At 39.5% G+C, this 14,448-nt stretch overlaps 1 protein-coding gene across 1 annotated transcript in view; it reads right to left on the bottom strand.

Moving 5' to 3' along the window:
• The window catches only part of LOC140659139 (uncharacterized), a 104,420-nt gene extending 90,373 nt beyond the window's left edge, over window positions 1-14,047 (bottom strand). The window contains exons 1-7 of the mRNA XM_072878403.1: window positions 13,970-14,047; window positions 12,184-12,344; window positions 10,608-10,678; window positions 8,438-8,603; window positions 7,326-7,463; window positions 6,281-6,470; window positions 5,121-5,248 (exon numbers count right to left, since the gene is read on the bottom strand). Coding sequence (XP_072734504.1) covers window positions 5,121-5,248; window positions 6,281-6,470; window positions 7,326-7,463; window positions 8,438-8,603; window positions 10,608-10,678; window positions 12,184-12,195 — 705 coding nt within the window. The 5' untranslated portion in view covers window positions 12,196-12,344; window positions 13,970-14,047. The remainder of the gene's footprint in view (window positions 1-5,120; window positions 5,249-6,280; window positions 6,471-7,325; window positions 7,464-8,437; window positions 8,604-10,607; window positions 10,679-12,183; window positions 12,345-13,969) is intronic.
• Window positions 14,048-14,448: the final 401 nt, after the last annotated feature.

Here is a 14,448-nt window from a genome sequence, read left to right as displayed (position 1 = left end):
CGTGAAAGGCTTAGACATAGGACTGCTGCTCTGGTTCCAAATAAAACATTTTTCTTCATGTAAAAATCATACAAACAAAGTCTAATTCCACTAAGTGACATTTCCAAAGGTCTGGGGAGAGACCTACTTTGACTTCCTGACCTTCCTTCCAGGAGCTGCTTCCAAAAGCAATGAAAAATTGGAATAACCCAGTGCCAGTATTTGATTTTAATTTAAGACTGCCAAGACATTTTCAGTAAAAAGAAGCTGTCTTTCAGTAAGAAGATGGAGTAATTTCTTACCATGTTGTTTGATAGGCTGAGGGAATAATTTTTCAGATCCAATACAAACATTGTTTATGTTTTTGTTCTTTTAGGACTTCTTTTCTTTTTAGCAATAATATATTAATTTCATTAAATTGAAATTTATTCTTGTACATGAAGCCCTACCCAGGTATTAATTCTGGTAATATTTATAACTCCATAGATAAAATTCAGTTAGATCCACATGTATTCCATTCAATTCTATTCCCTTCCATCATTACCTTTAAGGTCTACTTTAAACAGAAATTACCAAACCCTGAAGACTATGGAGCTAGTGAAACAGATTACATTTCATGGTCTATAAAATATTCAGAGAACTGTATTTAATGAAGTTCTTCAAAAGCATTTGTAAAACACAGGTCTTATGTGCATTTTTACACATGCAAATACACTATGGGCAGCATGATCAGGGGAGCTGGGGAGCCTCACAGATGTCATCACAAGGAGCTGTGTGTGCAGCTGCTGAGGAGCTCAGGTGGCTCATCAGCTGGAGGCTGCAGCACAGTCCAAGATAAAATTTCCAGACTGATGTATTTCCAGGTGATATAATTTTAGACTGTAGACTGACTTCATTCTGCTTCACACCTGCTGACTAGACAAGCTCCCATCTATTAACTCCATGCAAATTTTCACAGAGAAACAGCTATTTTTACTTCCTAATAATAAAGCTTCAGAATGAACTGTCTGGTCAGGTGGGCTGTTTTTATTTTTTAAGGTAGGTTGCATTGAAATAGAGCTGTCAGATAAACAACCACCTCACTGTAAATTCCTCTATTTGTAGTATCATAATAACAAACTACATGCAAATTTGGCTCCTGTTCCCACCCCTAAATGAAACATACGGAAGGCTGGCTTTTATTCTACATAGAAGCTTGCTTTTCCTTCTATTTGTAGACTTACTGTAGCTCTACTTAAAAAAAAAAAAACAAACACCTCTGAAAGCATAAACATGGTATAGTTTAGATTGGAAGGTAAAGTAGTAAAATGTTTCCCAATAAAAGTGTTTCTATTTATGATACATACAAACACCCTCTGAAAGCTTGACACCTTATTTGCTGCCAAGTATAAGCCCACACAATCACAAGGGAGGTTGCTTTGAAAATGTGTTCAGTGAAGATCTTTGGTTTTGCCTACTAATTTATGTTCTCAATGAAAGCGTGAGGTCTTCTCTCCAGTAAATTTAGTGTATCTCTTTGGAATTACGTAGCTGTCTCTTCTCCACACTTCTGGTTTTCAGCTGTCTGATTTCTTTTTTCAACTATACACATGTTAAAGAACAAGTGATTTCCTTGCATTGAAGACCAAGCATGAAATCAGATGGAGGTGACACACTCTTCTCCCTGAAGTCTGCTGGTTGAACAGCTATGGTTATTCTCTCCCTGCCATGGCATAACTTCCCTTCCCTTCTGATCCTCATCAGTTCTTTCTTAGTTGGTTTCTTACCTTGCCAGTTAACCTTACTTCAGCCTCGATTTCAGGAAGGATGTAATTGTGCCTGGTCATGGACCAAGTTTAAGTGACCTAACAGGCCATTCCCCATACTATCTTCTAAGGCTTTCCAATTCACAGCAGACAAAGACTTCTGTTCCTGGTAAAGTTATTATTACAGTCATATAGAAAAAGAACAGTCAAATTTCAAAACGCAAAATCATCCATGTAACTGCAGTATCTTAATTCATCTTGATAATCAGGACATCTTCCTTACCTGGGAAATATTCTGCTATACTCCCTACACCCACAAGTTAGAAACATGCAAATCCTGACACCCAACTAGGTAGTAACTAGCAATTAGAATGTGTTATGAGAAAAACAATGGTGAGACCATGCCCTAAAGGTAAACTCTTTTGGGTCAGACTGGGGTACAGGAGTTGGGCAGAGTGAATCTGACGTACTCTTGCCGACGCTGCTTAATGCATACACAGCCACATTCACTAGAGCTACAAAATCCAGACAGCCAAATGTAAATGCAGCCCCCAGGAGAAGCTGTGTAAGAGGCTTCCTTCAAGCCTCTCTCAAGTGAGAGTCCCTTCTCCCCATCCCTTTGACCATTCTTTGTCAGTATGCAGCTTGTTCACTTAATGGTCCATTAGCTAATCTACATCCCCATTGAAATTCAATCTTGTCTCATAATAGCATTAAAAAATTAAACAACAACTTTGCTTCCTTGGAAGTGACACAGTCTCCACCCCCATTTTCTCAACCCTTCGCTGTTTTCCCTGGAGTTGGGGATTTTCCCTTCCATTTATTCTTGGGTTTGTGTCCTGAAAGAAATGCATAATCTCGACTCATTCAGAGTCAAACAATAAGGGGACAAACAAGCTATACATGCTTAACAGCCGAGCTGTCTCCCAAGAAACGCTGTGGGCATTCCCATAACTTCTTTCCTAGCCCAAAGGACATTTTATCAGTTGGAATGAGGGATAATAAACAACCCTTTTGAAAAGCCTTGTCACACAGAAGGAACACCCTGAAACAGTGAAAATAGCTGACAACCAATCAAACCCTGTGCTGCGACAGGCATATGATGAATAATTCACCTCTTTTTTTAGACAGTGGCACAGACAGCAGCCACTTGTGCTAATCTTAGTAATTTACAAAACAAATTTCCCACACATGAAGCCAGTGGGCCTCTTTGGAGACAGAAGTGACATCCCACTGTTACTGGGAAAAATCGTCTACCATTCTTTCAAAGACACTGAATTATGGGTGTTCAAAAGAAGGTAGGATTTAGAGAAAGTTTCTCAGGTCCACTGCAGTAATTTCTTTTTTCAACTTTTTCCAAGCAGTATTTAGATCCTCTACTCTGTTCCTAAATGCCATTACATACTGCTGTCACAATGACAGCCACATAGAATTAAGTATTATCGTACCCAAAGAGGCTGCTTTTATTCTACATTAGCAAGAACCACTATGTTTATGGCTCTGTTAGCTCTCTATAGCCCCAATCTCCCTAGCATGCAGCTAAAAAAGATGGCAGAATTGCTTATAACTCAAAGAGAGACACCTATCCCATATACCCCCACCCAGAAAGGCCACTTGCTGCCCTCTCCTCAGCCCTGTGCTGAAGTCTTTGTCAGGCTGTGATACCAGGTCAGACTCTGATCACCATTTAATAGGTTGGGAGTAACTGCTGCGGTTGTAATTTATCATACCTGACTGAAGTTGCCTGTTTCATGCCATGACTGTGATCCTTCTCCAGCCTATGTCTTTACCTTAAGTCTCACGTGTCATTACACAAACACCTATTTGTGCTCATTAATCACAGCTAAAGCTAAGAGAAAGGTGAATATACACAGTATATTAATTCCTAAAGAGGCACCACTGGCCTGCAGAGCTGTAATCCAGCAGTGCACTCTTCTCCAGCCCCCATAAAGCCTGTACTCCATCTCCCAGTATCTGTATCCCCCCAAGGCAAGAGACAGGCAGAGCTTTTGTTCTTTGACATGGGACTTAACCTAGACAAAGAAGGTGAAGTGCCTTCTCCTAGGCTAGGTCTGAAGCTTCTTGTTAGTGTCACTTGTACCTACATGCATTTACAGGAGAGATCACAGACCCATTGCACAAGAAATAACCTTGCTCCAAAGTACAAGCAATCTAATGAGACAAGAACATCAGAGGACAGGCAATATATCAGGAATGAGCTGACTAAACTCGTCAGTGGCAAATTCAGGCAGGCACCAAGGCCCAGTTCAGTGCTTTTGCCATTAGACCATACTTGTTTTCTAGTAATATTCTGACCATGAATGACTTAAACCAGAAGCGTGTTCTTCTGCTTTCAAATTTACCTTTTTTTCACATTGTTCTATACAGGAACTTCATTACTAGCAAGAACCACTCCATCTGAAGCATAATGGGATATGAAGTGCCCCCTCTTTTAGATCATTGCCCTCAGTTCATCTCAGGTCAGAAATTATTAAGTGCCATCATCTGTTGATCCTTCTGTATTGTATACAACAGGTGTCCTTGATAATGTCTGAGTTTCACAGAAGATAGGGATCTTCATTTCAAAGACAGCGACAAATACTAACGGATCCAGCTGCTGCCAGTATCAACAAAAATTACAAGACCTGAGCAAGCTAAGATGACAGACAGATCCTCATCTAGAATGATGGTCATCATAGAAAAAAATTAAGCCACTGCATGTTTCACATGACCAGAATATTCTACCCTATCTTAGCAGCATTCACCAATGAAAATGTGTTAGGTGAGAAGAGATTCCCTCTGGACCCAAGCAGCATCCCCAGAAAACATGATGGTTATTACTATAATTCATCAGAACTACATGGAACCAACCAGCCAAAATCCAGAGACAAGTGTTTCATGTGCAAACTGTTTTGAGGGGATGAGGCAACAGGAGAAGGACCACAGAACTCCAATAAACATGGAAACAGCACCACTACCGGGGCAGTATCCCACACTAAAGCTGTAGAAAAGGGTTTTTACAATTAAGCATCAAAATTGTCAGTGATAACCCAAACCAGACACTTTTTCTGTTTGTTTTTTCCACAGCAAAACAAAAATCTGGAACATTTTCTTGCTGGTTAATTTAGAACACAGTTCAATATTGCTTTTGCCCAATATTCAGGGGCCATATGATGTTTTGACTCTTCTTTTCAGTTTGATTTATTGTTTATATAGGAAAATGATACTTCAAAGCATTTCATCTTTCTATAATTGCACATTAAAAAATTCCCAAAACAATAGAAGGCTTCAGTACTTCAAAATTGCTGCTCTCCTAATCACCTCTTATCTGTGTAGAAGAACTCTCAGACCACAAAGGACCTTAAAAGGAAATGGAGGTTATGTGTAAAAGCTTACCTCAAAACTCGCGCTGTGTGCTAAGCAAAGCTTCCACACTAGTTCAGTCACTTCCCCCCCATTGACTTCCCTCTTGGTTTGTTCCCTTTCATAGAGCATGCTGGTCACATACAGATCCTCGGAGTCCACTGGAAAAACATAAGGAAAAATCAGATATCTGGTGGTTGCTGGCCATTTGCTATGGTTAACCCTAAATGCTAGGGGAAAGTTTCTCTCTCGTCCTTTATTTCGACATGTAAGAATCTCTCTAGTCTCAGTAAAGCCAAGGCATGAATATGAATGCCTGCAGTCAGGTTGAATTTAATAATACAACAGAATAAAGGCCTGAAGACAAGTGTGACCCGAAAGAAAGAGTCAGAGAAACAAGACAAAGAAGATATGCATGAAAAAGTCCCACCTTCCATCAATATGCCTCTTACAATGGCCCTGCTACTTTACATTCATCGCCCTTTCCAATTTTATCTAATCACTCGCTCCTCCCAAAAACTCAACAGGACACCTAAGTGCCAAGAAAAATAAATGGCTTGGCTCTTAACCTCTTCCTGAGGAAGAATCTTGTCATCCTATGTCAACATAACTATAAACAAGAAGTGTCCTGGAAATTTGGATTTTCCTTTTAAAAAAAAACAAACCATTTAGAAGTAGACAAAAAAAATAATCCAAAATGTTTCTCAACATTTAGAGCTCAACTTTAAAATCTTTCCTCAGGCAAGCCTCCCATTGACTTCAGTAAAATCATTCTCCTAAGGAGAAGCACACAGAGCAAAGAAGGAGCAAAAATTGAAACAGTTCTCAGACATGGCATGTCCTTAGTTCCATTAGGACTTGCAATTATTTAGGCTCCATTTGTACACAAACTAGGAGCTGTCCACAGACACAGGAAGGCTGATGCTCTGCGTACAAGGAGGCTAGGTAAAAAAAGGATTGGCCATTAAGGAAATCTATCACTTTTGGAGACCCACCCAGCTTGCAGTTATAGCAGGCCCCAACTCCCACAGAAGGGACAGCTCTCAGTAGCCCATCCTGTAAAAACATCACTTTCACATAGTTTAATGCATGAAAGGAAATATCAGGTGCAAAGAGTTCTCACAGGCAAGATCCAGTCCCAAGATTTTTCTAGGAAATAAATTTACTTTATTTTAGCAGAAACATCATGTTACCTTTTTTGTACAGTGTCTCTGTTTCCACTTGAAAGAGTTTCAGCGAAGACTGTGCCTGCGTCTTTGCCCCGCTGCCCTTCTGAGAGAACGGTGTAACAAGGTTGGACTCAGTACATTTGGCCTCCACCAGGACTCCATCCTTAATGCTCTGAACACATTCCAGTTTGGAGGACAGGATCTGCTGCTCAGACTGAGAAGAACAGATACTTTAGGTAAAGTCTTGATGACCTATGTCAGCCTGCCCAATCCTTTCTCTCCCAACTTCATAGAGGATTCCAGTTCTGTGATACAGTGTGAAGTCTCTTGTCCAGACCTTTGACAGCCCCCAGCCTGTGGAGGTTAATATGCTTTTTATTTTCAGTCTAATTTTTCCCTCACTGAAATTCAACTGCTACTAACTTTCAGTGTCAAATGGTCTCAATTCATTTCAGCTCACAAAGCATCAGTGTTAAGCAGATCTTTTTGGTCAGCAGAGTTGAGAAAAGCAAAAGGCTGGTAAATTATGACTTGCTAGTATCATACAAGAAACAAGTAATATTCACCTAATAAAAACAGCACAAGATAAAAACATTGACTGTGTTTACCATGAACAGTGGAAAGCTTTAAGTCTGGCTTTTAGAAAAGCTTCTATCTTTCCAAAGTTTTCTGCAAATAACAACTTTCTTTGCACAATGTATTTTTCCTATCCACATCTCTACTTTCAGTTTACCACTGAGTTTAATCCAGGCGCCTAACAACCTCTGGCATTTATACTACAGTGCTCATCAACTACAATGCAAATTTGCATTAAAAACAAATTCTGTGAATAACAGGCATTACGGGGACAATAATATTCATCATTTCTTTGCTAAGGATTCAAGTTTGGGTGGACACACACAAATATAATTGAGCATAAATGACTATTCAAAAATGTTTTCATTTACATTATGAAAAATATTCCCACTAGCAGAAGTACCTGACGTGAACTGAAAACCTGGTTACTTAAGACTCTTCAAAGAAATTAAAAGGCCCTGTGGAAGAGTCAGTGTCATTCCCCAACACTTACCGACATATGAGGAAGTGCAACAGACTGCACAGAAGTAAAACCAGAATACCGATGAGAGCAGAGGTTTAAGTCCCTTGTCTTGACAAGAATAGGACCTTTTCGCTGATACCTGGTTGGGCATATTCCCAGAACATCCACCTAGTAAGAAAGGTACAGTGTTGAATCACACATGCACACACACAGTACAAGCAGGTGTGATGGGCTATTACAATTAATTTTAATAATTGCTTTGTTGTAATAACAATGCAACAGAGACCTAAATTCTCCCTTGTGGCTTCACCACAAAAGCCATGGAAAGGCAAATCATTTTAAAGACCTTGGTCAAACTTTATAATAGCCACAGTTTGTTGATTTGTTTAACTTCACTGTGTTATTCTGAATCAGGTCATTTACAGATGTATGCTTTTTCATTTAAGATTTTGTGGGTTTCCAGGGAAGCATTAATTCAGAAGAGCATTTCTACTCAGAAGAAATGTAATTACATATAGGTGTCCCAAGCCTTACTGCAGAAAGTCTATTTAAGCAGTGATATGTAGAAATAGCATGAGAATGAGGTAGTGCACATCATGCTGAAGGCCAATCTAGAGACTGCTCTTCACAACAGAAGGAGTGCAGCCATTGAGGTATCTCAGCTGCACTCATGCAAAAACATGGGCGACAGTGGGATACTCTGGACTATTATTTCAGTGTAACACACCAGAACTTGAGCTTAAGTATTCAAAAAAAAAAAAATTGCAAAGAGCTCTGAGAAGCCAGATCTTAAAGCCTCCTGAAGTTAATGAAAAAAGTCATGATGAATGATCATGAATAATGAATATTATATTTTCCCCAGAGAACAGGTAAAGCACAAGCCCTGGTGTTACAACTCCTCAGAGAACTCTGCAATACACAGCTTTTCCTCAGATAACAAGGTAGTGGATTCCAACCCTCAACAAGAATGCAAATTATAGATAATTTCATAACATTCACTACAGAAAGCAATCAGATGACTACCACTGGCTGCTGACCAGTCAACACATGGCAAAAACCTTTAGTTATTTAAAAAGGGAATAGACTTAACACGCACAAGGGCTAACAGCCACCCTAGAGCATGACTCTACCAATGGTCTCACCTCTTCAACGACCGCACTAGCAGTGGATGCTTGTGACGTCTGCAGAACACTGAGAATGCCTCGCTTTATGTTCAGTGCCCAGGTCTGTTCACTTCTTGCAGGACAGAGCTTCAGAACTTTCCCATCATGGAAAGAGAAATGAAGAGGATGCTGTTCTAGTATTTCCCTGCAATGAAATAGTTTACAGTTTCCTGCTTCAAACAGTGGCTGCAAGTCAGTTTATGACATTAGACTCAGATTTTCTGAACAGAGCTGTTCCTCCGCAATGGATCTGTCTTACTCTGTATCTCCATTCTTTATAGGAAGCCTCTATTCTTCATGAATTCACCCTGACCCTAAGAGCCCTTAAAAAAAACCCAAAAACTATCAAGATAATCACAGCATCTTCGACTTAACTGTAACACTTAATAAAGCCAACTCCTGGTAAATTCTTAACAAGTAATTACACTTAATGGCAACAATTCTTGTTTAATGTAAGAGAGAAATTCCTTGTTATGATTCAGGGTGCCTTTATCATTGGTAAGCATGTCTCAGTTGCAAAGTAACTGCACGTACTCTTTATCATTCCTCTTCAGCTGTGATACGCACAAGAACAAGTGCTTTCCAATCAACCCATATCTTCGTGCTCTGCTAGGTGTACATACTTGGGCTCTATCCCAAAGTTATCCCCCAGTCTCTGTTGTCAGTTCACTCCCTGATTGCTTTTGCTGTCCCGGATTGAGAGTACAGTGTTCTCTACTTTTGCAAGAGATCACTTTTTAACATTGATTTTCACTCCTAATATAATGTACTTTAATAATATATTTCCCCTCCAAATGGGGAAAAAAAAAGCCATTCAAAGGAAGAATTCTACAGTAGCCCAATGGTCAGCTCCCATACAAGCAGATATACAGTTCATCTGCACATTAACTGTGGAACTAATTGTTCATCTAATCAACCGTGTCACAAAGACAATGTAAGAAAAAAACTTTTAATGCACAAACACCTGGATAAAGTATTTCCAGGAGAAAAGACTGTGCATGTGGAATAAGGGTTTCTGAACTCCTAGGCAACTGTGGTTGCTTTTGCTACTATTTGTGGAGATTACATGCATGTTCAGAGGACAAGCTAGACCGCTGTATGTTCACAATAGGCTGAGGCAAATTCTAGTAAGGTTCACTCATCTGAATAATTATTTTCAATAGCCAAGTTTCACTGAATGCTTTCTTTGCTACCTCTATTTTTTGGCTTCTCTGAAAAGACCAAGACACAACTGCTCTTACCTCTATGAAAATCCAACAAATAACTTCACAGAAGATGTGCCTGTACCCTGATTTGAACTCCGATACCACTATCCGTACTGTGGAACACAAAGCTCTTCCTGATGAATATAAAAAGCAATGCATTTACTGCAAACTTGCTCTTTTTGACCCTTTGAATTGAGTCAATTATCTCAGTTCTCAGTGTTGTTTAAAGGCTGAAAATCCAAGTGGCAGGACAAAGAGGAAGATTACAAGGCTGAGCTTAATCAGACAACAGAACTACTTTTTTTTTTGACGATACAAGAAGCGTCAGCTCTCTGGGAAAATACCAGACCTCCACAGCTTGAAGAGACCTTTTTGTATAAGCATCTTCGCTAGAGTCTATACCTTTGCAAGTCAGAGGGAAACACACTGACATATGTTATGAATGAGCTACTTAAAAAAAAAAAAACATAAAAGGAAGAAAATGACATTAGATGAGCAAATGCAATTTAAATATCCTGGAAGAAAAAACCCACCGTTTTTCATCGTGAGAATCCTCTAAACCAAGAGCTTCTGAAATGTACTTCAAGACTCAAGAGTCTGTACAAGTCGCAACTGCAACTCAGAGAACTAGTCAGCGATCCATACACGCTGCTAGCCAGCTAGAGGCCTGATAATTTGTACCCAGAAAAATTTTAATTGTCTACTCTCCAAATGTTTCTACATACAAAAGGGATGAAAATTAGGTTAAAAAAAACTTTTTGGACCAAATGCCTCTCGTTTTGCTGATGGTGCTCATAGTTTGATCCTTGCTTTTAAAACAAAACCAAAAAAACAACTAAAACTAAACAGAGTATGAAACAGAGTGAACAATGTGAAGTCAAGCTGCTGCTAAGCTACATAGCTTCAAAAAAACAGGAACTAGACCAGATTAGAAGTTTTTCTACCTTAGACTGTCCATTTCCTTCAGAGGCTCCTCTCTGGATGCAAGACTTTTCTTAATCTGTACATCTTGCACCTAGGAGCAAAGATTATAGAGCAACAAATATCATTGTCAATAGGAATTTGTGGACTTTGTCACATAAGAGTATCTACATAGAATGTCATAGACTATGAAGAAAGGCTCAGTGTTGAAAGGAATACAACCACAACAGCCACATCTTCAGGTTGCATATCTGAGATGGTTTCCAGAAATTTCTTCTACAAAGAAGTTTCACTCACTATTAAATACATTTTATACGGCACTATTATATCCCTTTCATTTTCAAGCCAGAAGCAATCACCTACTCTGGGGTAAAGCAGGAGCCTGGATAAACATAAGTCCTTTCTACTCCAGTTGAGAAGCAAAATGACTATCCATCTCAGTTGACTCTTGAGACTATACCTCATAAAGTTCTCAGTATTCAGGAGCCATTTCACAGCTTACTTTTACTGAATTCAGAGGAGAAAATGCATACTTAAGTTCATTATGGAATTCCCTAAAGTACTTGCAATTTGGCTGGTTGTGGTAAGGAAGAACTGTTCTCAAATGGCAGATCAAAAATGCAACTGAAACTTTTAGTAATTTTTTTTTTTAATACCTTCTACTTTTTTATTTTTTATAAAGACAAGCATTCAACTACATGTTGTTTTGCATATCTCAGAAGGCCTCAAGTTAAGATAAAGAGCTACAAGTTGGGGAATCCAGCCACTGATATTGTAAGGCAGAAGAGAGCTATTCAATCTGAAGACAGTAGCCAAATTCTCATTCTTCATGTAAAATCATGGGACCACTGGCCAGTTAATTTTATCCATATGTCCATGTTAGGACAGGAATAACTATCCTATTCTTTCTTGGCCTCATGTATATATGTATATAGTACACACATGTCAACCCCCTGCAGAACCCATGAATTATCCCCTCTGTTAACTTGAAGGAAAATCAAGGCAGATGAGAGAAGTTTATTTTCCATGCTCCCCCTGCTAAAGCACTGTAGTTCTCAAACTGGCCTACCGCAGGGCTCACCCCAGGAAGAGGTCTGTAATTTGAAACTCATCTGTTGCTCTTGTCATTAAGAGAGAGATCTCCTGTCGAGATCAATGGAGTGTTACAAGATTGAATTTTACACTGTGCTAGGAATGGCACCAATCCAGCACATCCCACAAGTTTCTCAAGTTCTCTTTAAAACGCTTGCTATTTTTAAATTACTGCTACAGATATGAAAGTGCTTAAAAATAAACCAAGTTCCTTTCAAAAGGACTAGCCTCATCTCCAGTTCTGCACTTCATGTGACAAAACAGTGAAAATGTCACACCACTTAGGAAAGAAAATAACAATTTGTTTAATCTGCCCTTTAAAACTGGCAAATACTTAATTTGAAGCTGTGTTGCATCAAAGCAATTCTGCAACTCTAATTATGAGATCCAGAACTGGCTTTTAATTACAAGAAAAACAAATGTTTTAAATGTAGCAGTAATTCCAAAGAAATATACAGTTCCACATTAGCTCATCCCAATCACTCAGATGTTTATGACAATACTCACTTTCAAAACCATCTGGCAATTCCCCAATACCTCAATGATCACTGTGCTCTCCAGAGAGATGCCACTGCTTTTGTAAATACTTCCCTGCAGGAACGTGCTGGTAACTGCTGAATACCTGTAGCTGTATCTAGCTCTTTTGGGGAAGTATGATGCACTGTGTCCTAGGAAACAAACAAAAAACCATTTTTTTAGTCTATTAGGCTTCCACCTCCCCCTATTTTTTGTCTACTTTTAAACCTTTCGGCCACTGAAATCAGCTAAACAAGGGGCTGGATATTCAGAATGTTCCCTTCCCACTTGGATTTACAATTGAAAGAATTGGGTTTCTGAAAGCACCCTGCATGCTAGTGATAGCTTCTGTGTGGAAGGTGAAAAGAATTCCCCTCTCTCCTATGCACATAACCTCACAATTTCCATCAAGGCAAATCTAATTTCCAAGAGCAGAAAAGGAATGCAATGCATTTATGGCATGACGCTCTTTTGACACCTTTCAGAGAGCATCAAAACAGGACCATTGCAACAGCAAGATGAAAAAGATACGCTGATGCATTCAGTGCTTTTCATGCCCATGCTGTGGCTACACACATGCAGACAAACTAAATTATGTGGTTTTTAAGTAAAGAACTTTGTTTCTGAAAGCCTGCCGGAGAAGATCCAGACTGAGGAAAAGCAAGCATGGGAAGATAAGGATTATTTGTATTTGTATGAAGACATCGTAATGACCTGGCAAGTGTCCATGGGTAGCACTGTCTTCTAGTGAATATAATGTCAGACACCCTCATGTGTGCTACATGATCTCTGTATTCCTCTAATCATAGGATATTCTCTTCTAGACCAGGTGATAAGAATTAACCCCAAAAGGATGACAAGATCAGAGTCATAATACCTTCAATGCCATACATTTTGGTGCCTGTGGCATGTGAGACTAACAAATACGGTGTCCCTGAAAGATAAGACATCATGGTACGACCTTAACTGGGACCACTGAAGTGCAAAAGAGGGAAAATTCAAAGAAAATACTCTCCCTTCCCTCAGATGAGGAAGGCAACATCTAGGAAAAATGACCACTGTGGCTCCTGTAATAGAGAGCTTCTTTTTCTCTGCCTCACAGCGGCACTGCAACACTCGAGCACTTTCAATGACAAAGCCTCAGAGAGATGACGTAATATTGAACAAATGATGGGTCTCTGAGCCACACTGTCTGAGTAAGGAGCTAAGAGGCCAGGACAAGATCTCCTTGGGAGCAGAACATCCATGTGCTCCCCTTGCTGTTAGACTGAAAGCACTTTTGCACATTCAAGTATCTGCTGGCAATGTAAATGAGATGCATAAGTTACAAACTACACCTCAAGCCATTCAGCCAAACCTTGCCAAGTCAGTTCAATATCCTGTCTTCCCGTCCATTCCTCCTTTATAGAATAGAAGTTTTGTGCCTGCTCACTGAAGGGGAAGTCTTTCTCCACGCCTGTTTCAGTATGAAAGGAGCTAACACTAGGTACTGGTAAAAATGACACTCGTACATGGCTGGGTTTTGTCCTGCACTGCTTCAGTAGTTTGCTTAGCTTTAATGTCTATGAGTTTTCTGAGTACGCAGAGTGAGAACTTTAGGCAGATATGGGCCTCATAAAGCTTAGTGTAACTTCTCTGCTACTTCTATGAATGCCGCTCACTCAGACATAAGTATCATTCTTCTAAGAACACAACATACCTGCTGAAGAGAAGGAAGTTTTCAAATCCCTCCTTCCTTACCACATACAAGGCCTGAATACAGTCTTGTTTTACTCACCTACACACCCCGCAAAACAGGAAGCTCCATAACTTAAACTCTCCAAGGATCCTGCAATGACAGGTAAGATAATAGAAAAGCACTGAAAATTTGTGTGCAGCTCAGGACAGACCTGCTGCTTTTCAGTTACAATGAAATAACTGAAACCAAAGCATGGCCCTCAAAAAAAAAAAAATCCATGAGAGTTTTTCTACCAAGTATACAGGGACAAGACTTTGTTCTTGCCCCTTTCCACACATCTATACCACACAAGCACATACATAAAGGAATGACATGCTTTAGTGTATTTATTGAGGTAGGTATGGAAATGCAACAATACCATGGATTACCAAGCAAATAAAAAAAACGGGTTCTTAATCCAAGAAAGAAATACACATTTTATGCACCACACTTCTTCACATCTATAGGCTTTTAACTTTATTGCAGTTAGGGAAAATTTCTACTTAGCTAAGATTTTTGTTGCACATGGCCATTCAAGA

The sequence above is a fragment of the Ciconia boyciana genome, chromosome 13 (genome assembly GCF_034638445.1).
Source record: "Ciconia boyciana chromosome 13, ASM3463844v1, whole genome shotgun sequence".
Lineage (NCBI taxonomy): Eukaryota > Metazoa > Chordata > Aves > Ciconiiformes > Ciconiidae > Ciconia > Ciconia boyciana.
The sequence above is the reverse complement of the archived record's forward strand: the minus strand, read 5'-3'. Positions and strand labels throughout refer to the sequence as shown.